The 22,496-nt window shown below is 54.4% G+C and overlaps 2 protein-coding genes across 4 annotated transcripts; one reads left to right on the top strand and one right to left on the bottom strand.

The window, feature by feature from the left end:
- Positions 1-330: 330 nt before the first annotated feature.
- LOC125106906 (putative methyltransferase-like protein 7A) lies at positions 331-850 on the bottom strand. The gene has a single exon (XM_047741491.1). It carries the CDS (start codon positions 784-786, stop codon positions 331-333), a length of 456 nt encoding a protein of 151 aa, XP_047597447.1. The 5' UTR covers positions 787-850.
- Positions 851-6,689: 5,839 nt separating this feature from the next.
- Positions 6,690-22,139, top strand: KRT7 (keratin 7). 3 transcript variants are annotated; one of them, XM_047740817.1, is made up of 10 exons: positions 6,690-6,848; positions 7,981-8,046; positions 9,541-9,752; positions 12,071-12,131; positions 13,317-13,412; positions 14,126-14,290; positions 15,246-15,371; positions 18,380-18,600; positions 21,232-21,266; positions 21,643-22,139. In XM_047740817.1, the coding sequence occupies exons 1-10, from the start codon at positions 6,807-6,809 to the stop codon at positions 21,795-21,797; spliced, it is 1,179 nt and encodes a 392-aa protein (XP_047596773.1). In that variant the 5' UTR covers positions 6,690-6,806; the 3' UTR covers positions 21,798-22,139. The 3 variants fall into 3 exon arrangements, with proteins under 3 accessions (XP_047596773.1, XP_047596775.1, XP_047596772.1); XM_047740819.1 differs by having other exon boundaries at positions 6,771-6,859; XM_047740816.1 differs by lacking the exon at positions 6,690-6,848 and having other exon boundaries at positions 7,649-8,046.
- Positions 22,140-22,496: the final 357 nt, after the last annotated feature.

The following is a 22,496-nucleotide window of genomic DNA, read 5'->3' as shown; positions in this document are numbered from 1 at the left end:
TGCAAGTCATCTGACCTCTCTGAGATGAAGTGATCTCCCCAGACATACTGGGTTGTGGCACACAGTCAACATTTCCCAAATCTTTTTTTAAAAAAGATTTTATTTATTTATTAGAGAGAGAGAGAGAGAGAGAGCATGCTGAAGAGTGGGAGAGGGAGAAGCAGACTCTGTTGAGCAGGGAGCCTGATGTGGGGCTCGATCCCAGGACTCTGGGATCATGACCTGAGCAGAAGGCAGGCACTTAACTGACTGAGCCACCCAGGCACTCCATCCAAATGTTTACTGAATATATAAGTGGTTAAAGGAAAAAGTGAAGGGACTTGCTTAAGGTCACCCTTCGTGGGAGCTGTTCCTGAAGCCCAGAGGTGTCCCACTGAGCACGCAGTGAAGATGGGTCTCTCCCATTGGCCTCAGCACTCGGTGCACCTCCTGGAGGAGGTGCTCTTGGCTGTCCACGGAGCACAGGACCAGGGTGCAGACCACCTCGTCCACAGAGCCATCAGCCACCTGCGGCATGTTCTCCCCCGCGGCCACCATGAAGTGCTCCAACTGCAGGTGTCGGTTCTCCGCAACGCTCTTGATCAAGAACTTCTCAAAGTTGGGGTTGCGGTCAACACAAGTCACCCGGCATCCAGGTGGGTAGAACTTGAAGTTGGCCCCGGTGCCGCAGCCCACCTCCAGCAGGGACAGCTTCCCAGAGGGGCCCACAAAGTCCTGCAAGCTGCCGAAGAGCTCCCACTTCTTGCTTGCCATCTGCTCGTTGTAGATCACGGTGAACCTCTGCATGAAGTGGGGGAACCATTTTTTGCATATCCAGTTCCACAAGCCCAGAAAGTTCAGCAGGAACGTGGGAGATGGATGTACCAGAAGGTGGGTGAGGATTGCTGGTGTGCAGGAAGGAGAGCGCAGAAACTCAGGGGTGGAGGACGGGAGCAGGGTGCAGGTGGTGGCACCCCCGTGGGTAATGTTAGACCCCACAGACACCCTCACTAGCACAGACTCATCAAATGAGGGACAAATCAGAGAGGCAGTGTCTCAAGTCCTAAACTTCTTGGATTCTTACAGAAGAGAGAGGATAGAAGTCACCCAGAGGCCGGCAGATGTTCCAATGGCCATCGGTCACAGTAACTTCAGCGTCAGCAACAACTCCCATTTACTGAGTCTTTAAGTACATTTTATACTATTATCTTCTTTGCTACTTAAAAGAACCCATGAGACAGACACTATTAATTTCCCACTTTATAGAAGAAGAAGCCGAGTCCCATAGAGGTTAGCGACAAGGTCATGTAGCTAGTAAGTGACAGTCCAAGAGAAACCAGATCATCGCCCTGGCGTTGCCTGGTTTCCCCCGAGACTGCCGATCTCTTTTGGGGGGGGGGTGATTGTCATTCAGACGGAAACCAGAGAAAGTACATGCACAGGGTGACCAGTTGTAGACAGTGTAGACAGAACAACACTATAAAATGTCTAGCACAAATACCTATTCTCATAGTCTGTACAAACTTCTCTGAACAAGCCTCCTCTGTCCACCTTTGAATGTCTATAACTTTTTTTTTTTTTTAAGATTTTATTTATTTGACAGAGAGAGAGAGGGAGGAAGAAGCAGGCTTCCTGCCGAGCAGGGAGCCCGATGCAGGGATCAATCCCAGGACCCCGGGATCATGACCCAAGCCAAAGGCAGGTGCTTAACGACTGAGCCACCCAGGTGCCCCTGAATATCTATATCCTTGTCCATCTTTAGCTCCTTCCTGCCACACAGAGGTGTTTCTCCTGTGCACCAAGGCCGGTCCCACCTGGACTCTTAAAGCCACCTGCCCCTTAAGGAGCTCCCCCCTCCCCCATATTTAACCTCTCTCCTTATGGTCTATCTCCTTTTTCTCCACCAACTCGCAGGCTTGAGCCTCTCCAACCTATAAAAATCCTTTCCTTTAGCTTGCTTTCCATGCAAGCTAACTTCCCACTTTGCTTTCTCTTACCGCCAAACTTCGTGAGAAATTGTAGCTGGCACTCCCAGTTTCCACATTCTTGCCCCATTGGAGCCTCTGCCTGCTGACATGGGGCTGGTGTCCCCACAGCCCCAGTGAAGTGCATGCAAACGGGAAGGCAGGCAGAGGGAGAGGAGAAAGAGAAGGTGACGGTCTTCAGAAGTAATGACCAGTGAACGGAATGTTCTCTCTGAGGTGTTGAGGGAGGCCGGTGTCCGGGTGGAGAGAGAGTCTGTCCTTAGAACCTGGAGGAAGGAAGAGAAAGATGGGTGCAGAGCTAAGTTTGGGTGGAGGAGGGAAGGGAAGGAGTTTTTACCAGAAAGTCTGATTTTCTCAGTGAGGAAGAATGCTGTGTTACGTTGTTGAAGGCAACGGTGGAGAGGGTAGGATGGAGCACAGGGGGAGAGTGGAGAAGCTTTGCCGTAGCAACTAGCGGGACTGCAAAACTTGTTGACCAAAGGCAGAGAGAGGTGCCCAGGAGCAGGGAGGATGCAGCTGAGCCTGGGGACTGGGAACAAGTGGTGATGCCGCATCTTGAGGGTACGGTGTTCGTCGAGGCTGTGCGGTTGGGAACTCAAGCGGAGTTCAGCACTGAGCCTGATCCAGGCTGGGGGTTTGTCCAGGTGGAGGACACTGAAGGGTAAGAGCTCAGAGACAGAGAGGAATGAGGGGCCCAGGTTGGAAAGGAAGTCGGGGGCAGGGGTAACAGGTGGGGAGAAAACAGAAAAATGGGGTTCATGGCTGGGGATGCTGGCACAGCAGAAAAACCCATCTGCTGAGTGGGATGGTTATGACTGGCTCCATAGGATAAGACCAGAGTTTGACACTCCTGAGATGCATCAGGTAAGGTTCTAGAGCGTGGCCATGTGCAGAGATAAGAGGAAAAGGATGGATGTGAAGGTCACCGGAATTGAGGAGTTAAGGAACGGTCAGGCTAAGATGCTGGGTGGAGAGTTGGGGTGCCAGGCTGGAGAGGAGCTCCCGGAACCAGGTGTTAGAGTGAGAGGGAGGGAGTGGCCAGGAGGTCAGGAGGTGACTGTGGGGCCGGCAGGGGACCAGCCACAGGGGAGGGGGGAAGGTGGCATAGTTGGATGGCACTAGCCTTTTGGGTTTTAAAAAATAGCAGTGATCTGTGCAATCAGTATGTAAAGGCAAAAACTCAATCAGCTTGAAAGGATTTCATTTTAGTTTTTTTCAATAAATAGCACCCCTTGAATGTATGTAACTTAAAAAAAAAGATTTTATTTATTTATTTGACAAGGAGAGAACACAAGCAGAGGGAGGGGCAGGTAGAGGGAGAGGGAGAAGCAGCCTCTCTGCTGAGTAGGGAGCCTGATGTGGGATTCAATCCCAGGACCGAGGGATCATGACCTGAACTGAAGGTAGATGCTTAACCAACCGAGCCACACAGATGTCCTGAATATATGTAACTTAATCCGTTTAATCTCCTTCCACTAATGGGCATTTGTGTCACTGCCTGGTTTTCACCTATGGAAAAGGATGGCAGCAGAGACCACATGTGTGCTCTTTGGGTGAGAGCATCTGTGGGATAAGTTCCTGGCAGTGAGGTACTTAGTCAAGAACAAGTGTATTCATTTCGTTTGTCTTATTTATTGAAGGAAGGGCAAATGACTTTAATTTTGAGAGCGAAGCCTACCAGCCCTCCAAAGAGGATGTGCCAGTGGACGATTCCATGAACAAGGGACAAGACCCACATTCTCGCCATCAGTTAGCAAGCTCTGTAGCTACCAGTGTGACAGGTGACAAGGGACAAGGGCCTTTCATTGTTTCTTGTTGTATTTTTTTTTTAAGATTTACTTATTTATTTGAGAGAGAAAGTGAGAGAGAGAGTGACAACATGCAATCAAGGGAGGAGGAGAGGGAGAGAGAGAACCCTCAAGCCAGCTCTCCGCGAGCACTGAGCCCGACGTGATGTGGTGGGGGGTGGGGTGCTCCATCCCACAACCCTGAGATTATGACCTGAGCTGAGAGCAAGAGTTGGACGCTTAACTGACTGGGCCACCCAGGCGCCTCTTGTATTCCTTTGAGTGATGTTGAGCATTTTTTTTTTCCATGTTTGCTATTTGATTTTCTTTCCTTTTCTTTTTTTGTAAGCAAACTAGTGGCTCAAACTGCCAGAGTTCAAATCCTGGATTTTCGACATCTTCGCTGGGTGACCTTGGGCATTTACTCAACTTTGTTGTGCATCTGTCTCCTTTCTTAGGATGGGGAGGATCACGCTGTGCCGAGGAGTTGTGGTGGGAGCCGCCCTGGCTCACAGAGGCGGTGCATCTGCAGACAGGCCCGGCACCGGCGGAGTAAGCACTCTAGAAGGACCACTAGCTCTTGCCATCTCTGCCTGTTCCCCACTTTCCTGCTGCATCGTTTGTCTTTTGCTTATGGATTCGTGCGTTCAGGAGAGCAGCCTGCTGGCTGTCCTTTATGTCGCTTTCTTGTCTTTCATTATTTGGCATTAAAAAAAGTACTACATTCTATGCGGAAATGTGAAATGCTTTTTGTTATGATTACAAACATCTAAGGTACCAAAAACAGATCTTCTTGAGGAATGAGAGGCTGTGTTTTCAGGGGATGGACATGAGTCATGGCTCTAAAGTGTAGCAGGGAGGCAAAGACTACCCCCCCTTGACCCCGGCACCCCCCACTGGCTCTCTGGAGGGGAGCAGCCTGTTCCCCTTCAGGGACTGTAAGACCACTGTGTCTTCGTGAGGCCCGGCTGCTTGCTGGTTCCTCGCTGGGGTCCAGAGGGCGAGGCTGGAAGCCAGGCTGGGAGCCGGAGGGCCAGGGAATGTGGTGTGTGTGTGTGTGTGTGTGTGTGTGTGTGTGTGTGTGACAGAACACTGCAGAGATGGGGTGAGCCTCTGGGCAGGAAGAGGATGACTAGGAAAAGTGTTGAGGATTATCTTGTTAGAAGATTCTGTCCAGGGGCGCCTGCGTGGCTCCATCATTAAGTGTCTACGCTCAGGACATGATCCTAGGGTCCTGGGATGGAGCCCTATATTGGGCTCCCTGATCAGCGGAAAGCCTGCTTCTCCCTCTCCCACTCCCCCTGCTTGTGTTCCCTCTCTCATTGTCTCTATGTGTCAAATAAATAAATAAAATCTTAAAAAAAAAAAAAGATTCTGCCAAGAATGCCTTAAGGGGTCTCCTTGAGGCTGGGGCAGCAGAGGGAGTTGAGATGACCCCCTGTGCTATGCACCCTGCAGACAGGAATGTGAGCTCCCAGGAAGCCCTACCGAGGGTGTTTGTTTGCGGCCTGGCACAGAGTGGGCCCATGGTGTTGGCTGTTAGATGCAGAGACTGGAGGAGACGGGCAGGCAGGGCTGGAACTGCCAGGAATGTTTCAGGGAGGGGATGGGGAGGCTGAGGGCTGGATACTGGGCGGGCCCTGGAACAGGGAGATGCCTCTCAAGGCCGTGGGTGGGGTGGGGGGGGGTGCTGAGGCCTGGTAAGCCTGAAGACCTTTTCTTCTTTGCAATGTCCTCCCAGTTCCTTCCCCCCGACCCGTGGAACCCAGGGATTTCTTCTTTGGTGAAGAAAACATGCCCAGGGAGGAGCAGTGACTTGTCCAGCGTCACAAGGCAGGTCACCAGCAGTGTTGTGCCCAAGATCTCTCAGGCCAGGCTCTAGGGGAGAAGTAGAAGGGTTGGGGGGACAGATCCTGTGGGGGCTGTGGGTGGGAGAGGGCAGGAGTGGCCAGCCGCAGAGCACGGATGGGGTTGTGGGGGTTGAGTGGTATGGGGCTGGCATGGCAGGTGGTAGGAGAGGGCTGAGGATGAGCCCTGAGGGGTTAGGGAGTTACAGTGTGTGTGTGTGTGTGTGTGTGTGTGTGTTTGAGCCATGTGTTATGTATGCACGTATGAGTATACATGAGTGATATGTACACGCCTGTGTAGACAGGCATGTGAGTGTGCATGTATATATGTGTGGAAATTAAACAGCTGGTCTCTTTAGGCTGCTTGGGGTGGGGCCTGGGGAAGAGTGGGCTCCCTGCACCTGCAAATATCACACAGCCATGAACTCTGCGTGCTCTTTAAACTACAACTGAGAATTCCAGGTAAAATCTCAATCTCTGTCTACTCCCCCCATCTCTCATACACACATCCCCACACGTACCCCCTACAGCAGAGACCACTGAAGGTCTCCTCGGGCACCCCTCTGCCTCTGGCCCTAGCTGTCCCAACACCGATATGGAGAAGAGGGAAGGCAGGGGGCATAGACCGGCCCTGAGGTCACTGAGCTGGAGCTGCTGCTTGGCTCGGTTAGACTCCCTGGAAGGCCTTCTTATCTAACTGAAATGAAAACAAGGAAGGACATTCCTTCCCCACCCTCCACCACCCAGGATGTCCCTGAGGGCTTGGTCTGAGGTGACAAGCCGGCCAGCTCATTGTGGGGCTGGTGGTCAGCTAAAGGTGGCCAGGGCCCATCAGCTATCTTTTCCAAAGGCTCCCTAGGCGGCCCCTCTTACCAAACAGGGTCTGGGGAGAATGCGGGCAGAGCCTGGCACTGGCCAAGGTCAGGGGCAAGTGTGGCTGGAGGCTCCTGGGAAGTGCAAGTGGGTGGTGACCCAGCTCTGTCCAGGGCTCCCTGTTCCAGCACAATGTGTCTCCCCATCTTGGGCTGGGTTTAAGACTGCTGGGACTAGTTTGGTGGATGACACCCTGAGAGCTGGGGACCTTTACACAGGAAAACAGCAGCAGTGGAAGATGAGGAGGAGTGCTGGAGTGCAAAAATAAGTGGGCTCACAGACCTGCATCCAAAAGTGTGCAACAGTGTATCCATGGACGTCCTGCCCTGCACTGAATGCAGACCCCCATCTTTTTGAGAACACGGACATGCACACAGGTATGTCTCTGGTGAGCACGCAGAGAAATCCAGTGGCCTGCAGGTGTGTCCACACGAAAGTGTGCAGACATCCACAAAATGTCCCAGCGACATGCAGGCAGGCGTCCCCTGCCTCTACAGGGACAAATAAAGTAAGTGGATAGGAATGTGTGGGGGGAGGGGACGGAAGAGCCCAAAGCAACCATTCCCACGTGGCTTCTGGGCCTCAGATGCCTACTGGAGTGAAAAGGAGAGGGGCCACAAGAGGGGTCATGCCCCACTTGGCCAAGTTTCTGTATGGGAATGAGGCGTAGTGCTCAGGGAAACCAGCGAGGCCGGGCCACGTGGGGTCAGATTACTCAAGAACTGAGCAGAGCTCTCAAGAAGGAACTGGACATGGGGTAAGGAGGCTGTCTGGGAATGCCTTTTTGGAATGCTTTGCAAAGGGGGCTGGGTGCTGACTCCTGGACTAGAACTCCCCCCCCCCCTTCCCCCATCTTTCACCGCTTGATCTCTCTGCTCTGGCCTCAGGAGTCTTTCGCAAGCCTCCTCCCAGGAGCCTTCCCAGACTGAACCTGTTTCAGATCTGCTCAAATGGTCGTCTCCCACTGCTCTCTGTCAGCCCCTATCCCGGGGGCTGGGGACCTATGGCCCTCCTCCTCACTCTGGGCTTTCTGGCTTGGGCCCCAAAGCCTGGCCTGGGAGCGGAGAGCGGAAGTTTGGCCCGGGGTGGGGCCGGGCTGGCAGAGAAGGGTGGCCAGCGGCCAGCCCCGCCCCTACCTGTGTGAGCCGCTCCGCCCGCGCCCCAGCGCCTAGCGGATAAAAGCGGCAGGCCCGGAGGTCAGCGAGTTCGGCACTCTCGCGCCCGCCCTAGGTCTAGCGCGGTCTAGCCAGCATGTCCATCCACTTAAGCTCCCAGGTCTTCAGCTCGCGCTCAGCCGCCTTCCCGGGGCGCGGGACGCAGGTGCGCCTGAGCTCTGTGCGCCCCGGTGGCTTCAGCAGCAGCAGCGTGTACGGCCTGGGCGCCTCGCGGCCGCGCGTGGCCGTACGCTCCGCCTACGGGGGCCCCGTGGGCGCCGGCATCCGCGAGGTCACCATCAATCAGAGCCTGCTGGCCCCGCTGCGGGTGGACATCGACCCCTCCATCCAGCAGGTGCGCCAGGAGGAGCGCGAGCAGATCAAGACCCTCAACAACAAGTTCGCTTCTTTCATTGACAAGGTGAGCCACCTCGACCTGCCCCATGCCATGCTCCAGGCCACAACAGCCACCTGCGCGGAATGCACGTGGGCCAGGTGCTGGGAGGCCTGGTGCGCTCTCCTTCCGCTAGGATCGGGAACTTTCCTCCTCATGAACCCTGTGACTGTTATCCTCCTTGGGGCTCCAAGCCTCCAAGCGTCCACTTCCAGCGAGCTGCCTGGATCGCCCTGCTTTTTCCTCCCAGGGTGTGTGCCTGAGTCCGTCCGGCGGAGCCCGCAGGCTGTGTCTCAGAGTGGGCTGCCGCTCTTGGGCACATTCAGGTTGGGAGCTCCAGAGGTCAGGGCCAGGAGTCTCTCTGAGAGGGGGCTGTGTGGGGTGAGAGACAGGTAGGGGTGACACACTCTTCCCAGCTGAGGCTCTCCTACCTCTCCCCTCCCATTGCTTGTGCTGAAAATAGAGGGCTGGAAGGAGGGAGGGAGGGAAAGGAGGAGGGAGGCTCACCGCCACACCTGCCCACCGACCTGGTCCTCCAGCCTCCCTGTGGTGGTGGGAGGTGAGGTTATACCTGCCCTTGGAGATAGCCCATTTGTGTCCAGGGAAGGCACACTGAGGGGCCCTGGGAAAGGGCCATTTGGAAAGGGGTTTTTCCTGGCTGTTTTGGTCCCACAGGGCAGGGAGGGAGTGGGGGAGTGAAAGTAGGAGTTGGGAAGGAGAGGGGCCAAATTGACTCGTGGGTCTAGGAGGGCAGCAAAGTAGGGCTGGACCAGAAATTAGGGGCTAGCCCAGCTGGGCCCCTCTGTCCAGGACCTCTTCCCCAGGGGTGTTAGACTGTTAGACCAGACCTTCCCTCTCCTGCCTCGGTGTAGCTCTCTGCTTCCCCCGCCCCCCATGTCCTCTCCTTCATCATTCAGACCTTGCAAATCCTTAAGTCTGCCGAAGCCTCCCCAGTCTCAGGATCTACCCCCGTACTGAGCAGCTCTGCTTTGCTCTCTGCAGCCCCCAGGCCTTGCTGCTCTGAGTTGCGGGTTTGGGGAGGGTTACTTCCCACTTCCAGTCATACTGGATGCATCCAAGGAGGCTTGTGGGCCCCAGACTGAGCATATAATAATTGCTTATTTTAGTACCCTGTCCTGAGACCTTGGAGGAAAGGGGCAGCGGAGAGAGGACACAGAGAGAGGAGACCAAGGACAGACAGGGAGGGGGCAGCTCTGCGGAGAGGGAGGTGGAGAAGATATTCTGTAATGTGATGGGGAATACAGGAGATAGAAATCACATTGGCGACTGGGCCAATCTGACCCTTGCGTCACAATCTAAGCCACTCAGGACAGAGGGTCCTGGAGGAGAGGTTGGTTCAGTGTGGGCTTCCTGGAGGAGGGGAACAAGGTCCAGGGTCCCGGGTTGGGGGAACAGCCAGTGGGAGCATGGGCTGTGCTGGGGGTCTGGAGATGCTCCCAAGCCCAGTGTGGGGGGCCATGAGCTGCCCCTCCGGAGTGTCCTCCTCTCTTTCCCTCTTAGGTGCGCTTCCTGGAGCAGCAGAACAAGCTGCTGGAGACCAAGTGGGCCCTGCTGCAGGAGCAGAAGTCGGCCAAGAGCAGCCGCCTCCCCAGCATCTTTGAGGCCCACATTGCTGGCCTGCAGAGGCAGCTCGAAGGGCTGCAGCTGGATGGAGGCCGCCTGGAGGTGGAGCTGCGGAACATGCAGGATGTCGTGGAAGACTTTAAGAACAAGTACTGACCCTTGTGCCACCTGGGGGAGGGGGGTGCTCCTGGACGCATGCACTCCTCGATCCTGGTCAGCTGATCCTCGACAGGCCCCCTCTGGGGCTAGGGGGTCAGAGGGTGCAGCTGCTCTGCACAGTAACCCCCCGGGACAGAAGGTCTTGACCCACACATGCCCTGTCTCTTGTCTCCCTTCTTTGTCCCTGGGAACAGTTTCCAAGTCTTGTCCCCTGACTTACTCCCAGGGAAACAGCCCCACTTAGCTCTCACCTGCACTGTTCCTTTTGGAGGCCGGGCCAAGGCCCCAGGAGAGGGTAAGGCAGAAGGTGTCCTATGACGAAAGCACTTCGGGATTTGCACGACCCTCATAGATTATTCTAGAACAGCCCCTCTGGTCTGGTGAGGAGGTAGAGGAGACCAGAGAGATTCGGGATCCTGAGGGAGATCACATGGCAGGTCACTGGGAGAGCTGGGACTGGAATGTTAGGCCCCTGACTCCCAGGAGGAGATCCAGAGCCGACCTGGGACAGAAAGAAGGAGAGAGGTATTGTGCATGGGGAGCCACGTCTGGTCTCCAAGTCTGAGGGCCAGCTCTGGCCAGTGCAGGAACGAGAAAGGAGGCTGTGTGTGTGTTTTTTTGGGTGGGGGGGGAGTGTAGAGTGTAAGGGCCTGGAAGACTAGGGTTGTAAGGACAGGCCTTTGAGGGGCCCAATGAGCTCTCTTTTCCCATGGAAGAGAAACTAAAGCCTGAGGCTTGGGCTGGGCCCCACCCCAGCAGACTTGCCCATTAGTCTGGTGAGTGGTGAGTAGTGAGCGAGTTCTGTCCTCTGCCCTGGGGGTGAATGACTAAGCCGGCAAGGACACTGACTGCAGGCAGAACAAACAAAAAAGGCTCTGTGGAGAGTACCCACTTCCCTCCCTCCGGAGAGCCACAGTCAACAGGATAATTCCCCAGCAGGTGGGAGCAGACAGGTGCAGGACCTAGAAGGCTCTGGGCAACCAGCGGGCCTTTGTTGTTATGTGGGTGTGCCCTTGTGTGTGCTCACACATTACTCATCCTGGCCTATAGGTAGCGCTTTCCTGCAGAGTCAAGCCAGACTCTGAAGTGGGGCTGAGGGAGGCTGGAAGGGGCACCTGAAGGGGCCATTGGCACGCTGCGAGGACAGGGGTGGACAGATGGCCTCCAGGATGTTTCCATAACTGTTCTGTAGGACCTGTAGGAGTGGGCCCTTGTGAGTCTGGCTCCTTGGGGGGTTCTGCTTGCAGGAGCTTCATGCTCCCCACCACAGTTGTCCTGCTGCCCTCCTGCAGCCCATGGACACTACTGAGCTCCTGTTTCTGACACTTTCTAAAAAAAAGTTCCCGAGTAAATACCCGGTCAGGTCCAAGGGCTCTCTTGCTCTGTGCCCTGTATCGCCAGTGTCCTCCTACAGGCAGGATGGGCTCCTTGGGAGAAAAAGGAACTTGGGGTTGGGGTCGGGGGGGTCTGTGACCGTGGAGATGGGGCCAGACCACCCAGCTGGGGCTGGGTTCTTCCAGGACTTGCTGCGCCGTCTTCCTATGTCCACAGTGTTCCTCCGCTGCAGGCTCCTTCTTCACTCTCAGAGGGTGGGGTTGGGTAGTGATTAAGGCGTGGACCTGGGGTCAGACTGCCCGGCTTGAAGTCTGGGCTTTGCCACTTAGCAGCATAGTGACTGGATGGATTATCTGCTTCTCTGTGGCTCCATTCCTTTCCTGCGAAGCATGGTACCATTGTTATAGGATCGTTGTGAAGATTAGATGAGCTAATTCGTGCAAAGCATATAACTGTGCAGGCCCCATTTGAAGTGGTCCTTTTTATTTATTTATTTATTTTTATATATTTTATTTATTTGACAGAGAGAGAGATCACAAGTAGGCAGAGAGGCAGGCAGAGAGAGAGAGGGGGAAGCGGGCTTCCCACTGAGCAGAGAGCCCGATGTGGGGCTTGATCCCAGGACCCTGAGATCATAACCCTGGCTGAAGGCAGAGGCTTAACCTGCTGAGCCACCCAGGCGCCCCTGAAGTGGTCCTTAAGCTTGGCTATTATTCCTTGCTTTCCCCCTCCCAGTAGATGCGACTTTTGCCCTTTAATTCATGTACGTTCCCTGCTCTCGAACCTTTGATCCCATGCCAAGACTCCCAGCCTTAGACATAGCCGCAAGGGAAAGTTTGGTTTCCTAGCTGATACCCACTTTTGCAGGTGTGTCAGTAAGAAGGGGTGAAGCCCATGCGGGGCAGAGTCTCCTGGGTGGAGAGGGCATGGAGGCAGAGCCGCACCCACACCACGCCCCCTCCCTCTATTGCAGGTACGAAGATGAAATTAACCGCCGCACGGCGGCTGAGAATGAGTTCGTGGTGCTGAAAAAGGTGAGGGGAGCATACAGGCCAGGTGTGGGGGGCATTGTCTGAAAATTCGTGGGACGGGGGCCACGTGGCCCTTGCACCTAAGCAGCTGGTGAGGGACGTGTGGCCAAAGTCTGGTCTGGGGACTATAAGGAGGGAATGAGGAGCTTGGAAAAGGGGAGATCTAGAAGCCTCATAGCACAGCCTGTCCTGTGTGCGTGTGTTTGTATGCGCGTCTGGTGAGTCACTGGACTTGCTCTTGGCCTGGAGGCATTAGAATTCGGACGGAGAGATGGAGGCTAGAAAGGAAGATTTCAAGGCCAAATACGGGAGTGCTCTATCTCCATCAGAATGTTTCGTGGCGGACAAAGTCTGGCACGTGGCAGGGCTGAAGTATGTGTTGAATGAATGGGATGGGCCTGAGGCAGAGCCATCTCCCTGTCCCTGGAGAGGAGCAAGCCGAGGTTGGAAGGCCTTAAGAGTATCTTAGCGGGGCTTGATTTGAGATTCTGATGCAGTACACTCACTGAGCAGCTCGGGGTTCAAGTCGGACAGCAACCTGCCCCAGAGTGCTGGGCCCTTAGAGATAGAGGTGCTTTGGGGATATATAAAAGCAGGCTGTGTCCACATGAGTTTGAGCACAGGCGTGTATTGCTAGAAGGGCCCCAAAGCCCCCCAGGCCTGCGCTGTTCTTCGTGGGTCACTTGTCTTGCCATCACTAAGCTGCATGTTAAACGTGTAGGCTGGAGGTCTTGCACTCTGAGAGGCCTGTCCTGCAGCCTGGATGATTTTCAGCTCTCCTCTCTCATCAGAAGTTGAGGCGCAGGGAGTTGAAGTGACTTGCTCAAGGCCACATAGCTCAGAAGTTGTTGAGCCAGGGCTGGGTCCAAACCACTGAAGTCTTTAGGACCCGGTAAAGTGCTAGGTTTGGGGTACAGGCTGCTTTGGCTACCAGTGCTGGGAAGGTCCCTGTGTTCACTGGGATGCTTGGGAATGAGGTTCATCACACAATCTCGGAGGGTCCAGTAGAGGAGACTTCCTACTGTGGCCAGGTCAGGCAACCTGGAGAAACGGCATGTCTCTTGGTAGGGCCCTTGTGTTTGACCCTGTGGTTTGGACAGTGCTGGCTGGCCTCAGTCCTTGCTAAATATTCTGTGTACTGACGCCCCGGTGTCTACCCCTTCTCGCCGCGCCCTCCCCCTCCCCCAGGACGTGGACGCCGCCTACATGGGCAAGGTGGAGCTAGAGGCGAAGGTGGATTCCCTGAATGATGAGATCAACTTCTTCAAGAGCCTCTATGAGATGGTGAGGACCTTGGGTGTGGGAGACATGGCATGTCTTCCATGTCTTAACAAAGGGGCCATCTGGTTTACACCCTGCTTCTGGGCCAGCCTGAGTGTGTGTTGAGTGTGTGTGCAGGCACTTACCCTGTCCTTTATCCTTTCTGGACTCAGGAATCCAAGTTTAGGAGGAGCTGAGGGTGGCAGAGCATGGTGGGTTCAGCCAGAATTGGCCTTCCAGAGACACAGGATGACCATTTGTTAGGAAGGGTGTTGGGAAGGAGCCGTCACAATCCCCCACACTCTGTCACTTTTTTTTTTTTTTAAGATTTTATTTATTTATTTGACAGAGAGAGATCACAAGTAGGCAGAGAGGCAGGCAGAGAGAGAGGAGGAAGCAGGCTCCCTGCCGAGCAGAGAGCCTGATGTGGGGCTCGATCCCAGGACCCTGGGATCATGACCTGAGCCGAAGGCAGAGGCTTTAACCCACTGAGCCACCCAGGCGCCCCTCTGTCTGTTTTTATCTGCTGTAATCACACCAGACTCTTTTCTTGAGAAGTTGCTAACCTCCCTGGGCTGACAGGGGCTGGGTCTGTGCCCCCTCGCAGCCTTGTGACTCACACCCACTCTGACCTTTTCTCTCTTTTTCTTCCTTTAGTGTGAAGAGGGTCCCAGGTTGGGTGTGGGAACAGGGATGGGTCACGCCCTAAGTCCTGATGTTCTGTCCTGTCCCTGTAGGAGTTGGCAGAGCTGCAGTCCCATATCTCAGACACGTCTGTGGTCTTGTCCATGGACAACAGCCGCTCCCTGGACCTGGACGGCATCATCGCTGAGGTCAAGGCCCAGTACGAGGAGATGGCCAACCGCAGCCGGGCCGAGGCTGAGACCATGTACCAGATCAAGGTGTGAGGCTGCGGAGGGTTCTTTTTCCTTCCTGGCAGGGTCCCAGAGGGCAGCTTCCCTTATTCTGCACCCTGTCTCAGGCCTTGAGGACTTGGGTCCCACTGTTCCAGCAGGCACCAGTGGTTAAGTCTGTGGTGCTCCCCAGGGCCCTGGGAAGAAGAGGAGGTGAAGGCCAGGGCCCTCCCAGGGAGAGACCCCAGCCAGATGGGTGGACAGTGTGGAGGCACCCAAAGAACGGAGAGGTTAAGCAATTTGCCTAACTCTACACAGCTAGTAGGTGGAAGAGTAGTGACTAGATCCTGGGTCCTAGGCCTCCAGACAAGGGAGGTTTAATCACTGTACCTGCCATGTGGAGGCAGGGTAACTGACTGTGCAGGGGCTGAGGGTGTGGGCTGGGGTAACCTAGTGTTCTGGGGGAGGGAGCCTGAGGCAGGGTTTAAAAGCAGCAGAGAGAGGTCTCTGCAGAGGTAGGAGTCATCTGTGGTACATGGGGTGAGAACACAGAGATGCCAACAAGGAGACCTGGGTTCAGACTTGCCATGTGATCCTTGGGCAGTGGCTTCCATTCTCCAGAGCTCATTCTTCCCATCTGTGAAATGGATACTGCTGATGTTTTTAACAAGTGTGTTTTTCCTAGGGGTTAACAGGTGAGGATTTTAGGCTTCTAGTGATTCTCCAGCCCTTGGGACATGATGGGGATGGGGAGAGCCCCAGGGTCAATGGGGATGGGACCCAGGGAGCCATCCTGGCCCTCCCTGTCCTGACTGGGAGGAAAGCAAACCTCGGCTCTACCCCATTGCCCAATAGTCTGGCTTGCCAGCAGTGGGCGAAGACTGCTGGGGTCAGACAGTCGCTTCCTGGGAAGATACTTTGGGCCTTCCTTGGAGGAGCAAAGGATGAGTCCCCTGCAATCACTGACCACTCCTTGTCATACTTTTCTGTGTGGTCCCTCCAGTTTGAGACCCTCCAGGCACAGGCTGGGAAGCACGGGGATGACCTCCGTAATACCCGGAATGAGATCGCAGAGATGAACCGTGCCATCCAGAGGCTGCAGGCTGAGATCGACAACATCAAGAACCAGGTGGGAACAAGTCCCGCTTCCCCACTCCTCCCTGTTTCTTGGGGCCCATAAAGGGCCGACATCTGAGAATGAGGAGCCCGAGGCTCTCCCAGGCCAAGGCTGGTGCAGCTGAAGGCCCACATGTGAGATCTCCAGGACAGAATGTTCTTGGGCAGATTCTGGCTCAGTGCTGGGGAGGAGAGGGGTCGTGGCTGGCCATGCAGCCTGGGGAGGGCGCCTCCTACTGGCCAGCCCTGAGAAGAACCACCAGTCATTACCAATCTCAGAGCACTGTCCTTGCACCTTGTTCTGGGAGCAATAGGCTGTACCTGGGAGCTCCCAGTCTGTGGGGAGTAGGGGCACAGAGGCAAGAGACACCCTTGCGGTGGCTCACAAGGCCCCGTCCCTCACCTCCCGCCACCGTGTCTGACTGTGCTCCAGCCACGCTAGCCTGCTTCCTGTGTCTTGGATCTGCTAGGCATGTTCATGCTTCAGAGCTTTGGCCCCGGTGTTCCCTCCACCCGGAATGGGGTTCTTCCCGCTCAGCCCATGGTTGCCCCTTTGTTGTCCCTGGGATTTTTGGACGTGAGTCCCCTTTTCAGAGATGGCTTCTCTAGCCACTCTGTCAGCAGGATGTCTGAACTTTCCCAAAGCATCCATCACTATTTGAGATCTTTTGGCTTATTAAGTGGTTGGCTGTCCCCCACCTCTGCTGAAATATAAATCATGCCTTGGGAGCCAGACCCCCTCTGTCTGACTCACTGCTGCTTCTCAGCTCTGGGTACATGGTGGGGCACGGGCCTCCGAGGACAGACTGTTGGGAGGGTATGCCATGTTGGTGGCAGGGGGACAGGCCCTGGCCAAGGTGTGGGGATGTATAGGACAGCTAAGCCTGAGCAGTGGGGAGGGAGAGAGGGGCGGTAACCAAGGCTGCAGCTTCAGAGAGCTAATCTCCAGATGAGCTGGGGGGATGGGATGTGGGGGTGACATACCCAGAAATGCCAGCCCCACAGGCCGCTTTACACGAGGGTGGAGGCTGCCTCCTGGCAGTAATGCAGAGCTATGAGTCGCTGGCGCAGCGAAGAACCTTCCAGGCCGGGAGGGGAGGCACAGAACAATGAATGGTGGTTTCCCAGACCCTGCAGCTTCTGCCATAGCTGCTTCTCCTCTTGTACAATGGGGGCAGAGCCAGGTCCCAGAGTTGGGGTGTCCTAACCACCATGGAGGGGCCCTGAGGCAGTGGGATGAGGCACGGCCAAGAGGGCACCAGTGTGATGGAGAAGGGGACCGGCAGGGGGACAAGGGGCAGAGGGCACGCGAGGGCCTCCTGGGGGGATTGGGAAGTGTGGCAGAGAGGCAGAGCATGTGGGGGACAGGGGAGGGGCTGAGGAGGGAGAGCGGCTGGTGAGAAGGAAGGGGTGTGCTGGGTAGGGGTAGGAGTGGGAGATCTCAGAGCCCAACAGCATGAGGCCCAGGGATAGATAGGTTCCGGTGTGGGGATGAGCCACAGACAGAAGGAATGCTCATTCTGGACAGGAAGTGGCAGCTGCCGCTCAGGTCCGTTGCAAATCTGACCAGCCTGGCCCAAACCAGAGGGGCTGCTGATCATATATTTTGAGTCTGGGGGTTCCAAGCAGTGTCTCCCTGCTCCAAGTGCCCTGTTCTGGACATGTTTTGAAGATGGTGTTTGTTCTTGTCAACTGCCCCAAATCTGAGGACTCAACTAAGATCCCGTGGCTTCAGATCTCTTCCAGATGAGGACTGGGGGGAGGAGCATTTGAAAATCATAATAGCATTTATTAATTATAGTGATTGTAACAAGTGCTAACAAGTGTTGGTGAGGATGTGGAGCAAAGGGAGCCCTGTAGACTTTCAGTGGGGATGCAAAATGGTGCAGTCACTGTGAAACACAGTATGGAGGGGGCCTCAAAACATTAAAAATAGAACCACCGTAGAATCCAGCAATTCAATTTCTGGGTATATATCTGAAGGAAATAAAATTATTATCTCAAAGAGATCTCTGCATCTCCATGTTTGTTGCAGCATCGTTTATATAGCCAAGATGTGGAACAACTTAAAGTATCCATCAGTGGGTGAATTAGTAAAGAAAATGTGATTACATATATATATATATATATATATATATATACACATACATACATACATATATATACACACACACACATATATATATAAAATATTATATTATTCAGCCATAAAATGGAATATTACTCAGGCACCAGAAAGAAGAAATCCTGCCATTTGCGACAACACAAAACTTGAGGGCACTTCCGCTGAGCGAAATACGTCAGACAGAGAAAGGCAAATATTGTATGCTCTCAATGATAGGTGGAACTTATTTTTTTCAGATTTTATTTATTCATTTGAGACAGAGATATGAGAGAGTGAGCATGAGCAGGGGAAGGAGAGGCAGAGGGAGAGGGAGAAGCAGACTCCCTGCTGAGCCAGGAGCTCGATGGCGGGCTCGATGCAGAGCTCGATCCTAGGACCCTGACATCATAACTTGAGCTGAAGGCAGACACTTAACCATCTGAGCCACCCAGGAGCCCCTTACAGGTGGAATCTAAAAAAAGCGGAATTCCTAGCAACAGAAAACAGATTTGTGGTTGACAAAGAGTAATGGTTATAATAGCATTTATTAAGCACTTACTGTGTGCTGGACACTATGCCAGGGACTTGCAGATTGCCTCATCTAATCCCTGCAGTATCCCTATGAGGTAGACACTGTGATTATTGCTGTTTTAGAAGAGAGGCGACTTTGGTCTGGAAGGGTTGATGTGTCTGAGATCATGCATGTGGCCAGTAAGTGGTGGAGCCAGAATTGGAGCCTAAGCACTGGGTATCAGAGCCCATGTTTTGGGCTTCCCTGATGCCGGTGGAGTAGACTGGTGCCAGTGAAGCCACCGTAAGCGAGTCCCCCGGGCGCTCACTGCAGGATGGGGAGGCAGGAAGGCGGTGATTGGTAAGACCTGCTCCCCCCAGCTCACAGCTATCACTGCTGCCCACAGCGTGCCAAGTTGGAGGCTGCCATTGCCGAGGCTGAAGAACGTGGGGAGCTGGCCCTCAAGGATGGACGTGCCAAGCAGGAGGAGCTGGAGGCCGCCCTACAGAGAGCCAAGCAAGACATGGCCCGGCAGCTGCGTGAGTACCAGGAGCTCATGAACGTCAAGTTGGCCCTGGACATCGAGATCGCCACCTACCGCAAGCTACTGGAGGGCGAGGAGAGCCGGTGAGAACACAAAAGCCAGGAAGGGGATCCTTCTGGGGCTTGGTGGGGCCTGGGGCTTGACATTCATCCATCTACAGACATTTCCCGTACCTCTCTTCTCAAGGCCCTGGGGATGGGAAGTGTAGAGAGGGTAAATGATGCTTGCTCCTTTGCTCTTGATGGGATGACTTTCTAGTAGGAAAGACCACGTGGTGTAAAGCTCAACGGCCAGGGTCATCTTATTTGGTCCTCAGAGTATACTCAGGTAAGTAGGTCAGGTATTGTTGCATAGTTTACAGAGGGGAAACTGTGGTTTACTTTTTTGAATTGAGGGGAGAGTGTGTAGTCAAGCTTTGCTGATTCCTTTCTTTCATGATTGCCAAGCTGCTTCTCCTGCTTTACTGAGTGGTAAGTTACATGATATTGACTGAACGTCAGGAGGTCCCACAGATATTTGCATGCCTGCTGCCAGAGAGCAGGCTGGGCTGGGTTAGTGTTATAGGAATTTTTCATGAAACACACGGAACCTATGTCCATGAAGTTCGGCCTTCATTCTCACCTGGATGGACTGGTTGATTCATTCAGTCAATTTGCCAGGCTTTAGAGTTGTGCCCTAGGCGAAGGTTAGGGTGTGGAGAGGGCGAGAGGGAACAGCGTGGTTCAAGACTTGGTGGTGGGACTTATCAGGGCTTGGCTTTGTTGGCCCAGCTAGGAGATAGAGAGTATGTAAGACAGGCTTCTGCCCTCAGGGAGATAGAGAGTATGTAAGACAGGCTTCTGCCCTCAGGGAGCTCGCCCACGGGCTGAGGACAGCAAACATTTGTAAAGGGAGCACCTAGAGACCAGGCACATGCATTTGTAAAATGCTGAATGTCCACAGAACTTTTCTCTTTGGGGAGAATTTTTCCCGAGGGGTTAGGGAGACAGGCTGGAAGATGGATGATGTGAACAGGAAGGAACTGGGGAACGAGGGAGTGCTAGGGCAGAGTGCCGTGAAGGGAGGAAGGAGAGAAGAAACATGGCCACAGGGTATGAGTCGGGGAAGGAGAGGAAAGAGAGGAGGAAGGGTCTTGGCCACTGCAGTTGACCTATCCCTGCCTGGGTTGGCATCTGGTCTTTTTGGGAAAATAAACTGAACACCAAAGGCCCCTGGGAAGAGAGAGCAGGTGATCTGGGGCACAGGGCAGCCCTGGGGCCCAAATGTCCTGGCCATGATGCCTCTCTTTGCACCCTCGGCCACCATGGGTGTGGGAGCCACACTCTATTGGGAATACACAACCTGGGCTTCTTTTCCTCATAGAACCAGAGCTGGGGACGCTTAGGATGGGGCCAGACCCATTTCCTCCCATGGGCTGCTGAGCAGGCTGAAGTTCAGGGACGGGAGTGGCATGCCCAAGTTCTCACAGAGTGCAAACATTCGGTCTTAAAGCCTAATCTCAGCGTAGATTGTTATCATCAGGGCTTGGATCCCTGTTCTCTGAGAGGCAACTCTTCTCTCTCCACTTCTTAGAGGACAGAGAGATGGACTCCCTGCTTTTAATCCCGTTAAACCCTCCACCCTTCCCAGGGGCAGGTGTAGTATTTGTGGATTTAGAAACTCATGCGATTTGGGGCACCTCCTTTTAGGGATACAGAGTTACGAATATAAAATTCGGCACAAAAACAAATACTTACTTAGGATGAGAAGAGACAAATCACACTCATCCCCAGAGCTTTAGACATTCAGGTCCCTTCCTCCCGAATTCTTAGGCACGGCACCAGAAGCTGTTCCTACCTGACTGCCGCCTATCTTCCTTCCCTATCCACAGATACCAGCAACTCCCAGCACTCACCGGGGCCCGTTGAACAAGGGGCCTGGCATCTTCCTAGCGTATCTATCTCTTGCCCTTGTCTTTTGCTCTGCCCTCTTCCTGAACTTGGGGCTGATGAGGCCAGCTGGGCTCCCCTCACTCCTTCTACCAGGGCAAGGACTCCCCTCCCCACTGCAGAGCAAACTCAACCCCAAGGTCAAGGGCTTGGTGACAATGGAGCTGTGAGTCACAAAACAAACACACCCAACTGTCTCCCGTGGCTTTTGATTTCCTGTAGGGTTGCTTAAAGCCAGCCCAACTACCTTCTGCTCCCTCCTCAGTCCCAGCTTTAGCTGCATTCAGGAAAGCAACAATTAGCTAATTATTTCGGTACATACAGAATAATTGCTACCTGCCAGACCCCATGCCAGGGGCCAGAGATCAAGAATCAGTAAGCTACAGCCCACTTTGAGGGTTTTATGAGTTGGTTAGGGGAGGCAGCTGTCTTCATAAATAATCAAGACTACCCTTCATCACACCCTGCGTGCCCAGGGCTCTGGGTAAATTATATTATGCAGCCCCCACAAACAACTCTGCGAGGCTGGGGCTAAGTTATGTCTGATTTATAGGTGGGGAAATGGAGGCTTTGAGACCTTGCCCCAGGTCACAGGGCCTGTATGTAGGAGGGTCTACATGAACTCCCCTCACAACATCCCCCCTTATTTTGTAACAGTAACACTGAGGTGTGGGACAGAGGAAAGCATACCGGTTCTGCTTGGCTCCTGGGGGGAAGGGGCCCTGGTGCTGCTTCCTCCAGCTTGGAGGAAAGAGCTGCTCTCACAAGTCTCTTCTCTGCCCCCAGGTTGGCCGGAGATGGAGGGGGAGCTGTGAACATCTGTAAGTCCTTGGCTGTGGCCCATGTCCTGTGCTGTCCAGACTAGGCTGGGTCTGTAGGATGGCACATTGTCTCGAGGGCCTGGCATTGTGTGGACCAGGAGCTTCTTTCCTTCACCAGCTTTTCGCGGGTGCCCTGGAGCTCCCTAGCCAGTCAGGCTCAGGGGCTCAGGGAAGCCGTGCAAGAGGGCAGAGTGGGATAGGGGGTACCTGGGCAGGCCACTGCTGTCCCAGGCTCCTTCTGGGATGGCCTGAGGAGGGTTGGGGTCGGGGGGAGGAGAGGCTGTGGGGAGGGAGAGGGGCAGGCACAGCAGGAGAGTGGGTGTAGTGAGGTCTGGGGCACCAGGTGCTGATGGAGCCCTCTTCCCTTTCCTTCTAGCTGTGGTGAACTCCACTGGCGGACGGGGCAGCGGGGTGACCTTTGGAGGAACCATGGGCAGCAATGCCCTGAGCTTCTCAAGCGGTGGGCCTGGGGCCTTCAAGTCCTATTCCATCAGGACCTCAGCAGCCACACATAGAAGCATACGAAAATGAGCCCCAGTGTGCGGAGACCTGCACCATTGGCCCCCCGCGGTCCCAGGAGGACTCTCGTCTCTGTTATCAAGACTGGCCGGCAGGCTGTAAAATGATGTCTGGGGGCACCTGGGTGGCTCAGTAATTAAGCGTCGGCCTTCGGCTCAGGTCATGATCCCAGCGTCCTGGGATTGAGCCCTGCATTGGGCTCCCTGCTCGGTGATGGGAAGCCTGCTTTCCCTCTCCTAGTCTCCCTGCTTGTGTTCCTTTTCTCTCTGTGTGTCTCTCTCTGTCAAATAAATAAATGAAATGAGAAAAATCATGTCCAAATTGCTTCTAGTAAAGCAGCCTTTCTGAAGCCTGGGTGAGGCCCATCGTGGTACTTGGTATCCTGGCTTCATTAGTTGGATGGAGAGGGCTGGGGAAGAAGGGGCCTTAGAGAGCATAGGGTCTGCTCTGAGTACTGAGGAGTCACCCATGCAGGAGACTGGGAAAGCACATTGGGGTCGTGCTGCTGCTGGTGATTTAAGGGGCACGGCTCATAGCCTGTGTGAGGCCTTGGCCTCCTCCCAGGGCTGGAGCTGAGTCCAATTCCTCTCCTGAAAGCCAGAAATAATACCCAGGGAAGTCTGGCTCTGCTACAGAGGGGGGCACTGAAGTCCTCTCCTGCTGAGGGAGTGGGAGGGCTGTTGGGACACTACAGCAACCCGGCTTGTGCCA

Source organism: Lutra lutra, chromosome 8 (genome assembly GCF_902655055.1).
Source record: "Lutra lutra chromosome 8, mLutLut1.2, whole genome shotgun sequence".
In the NCBI taxonomy this organism is placed as follows: Eukaryota; Metazoa; Chordata; class Mammalia; order Carnivora; family Mustelidae; genus Lutra; species Lutra lutra.
Note: the sequence above shows the minus strand (reverse complement) of the source record. Positions and strands in the feature narration are given on the sequence as shown.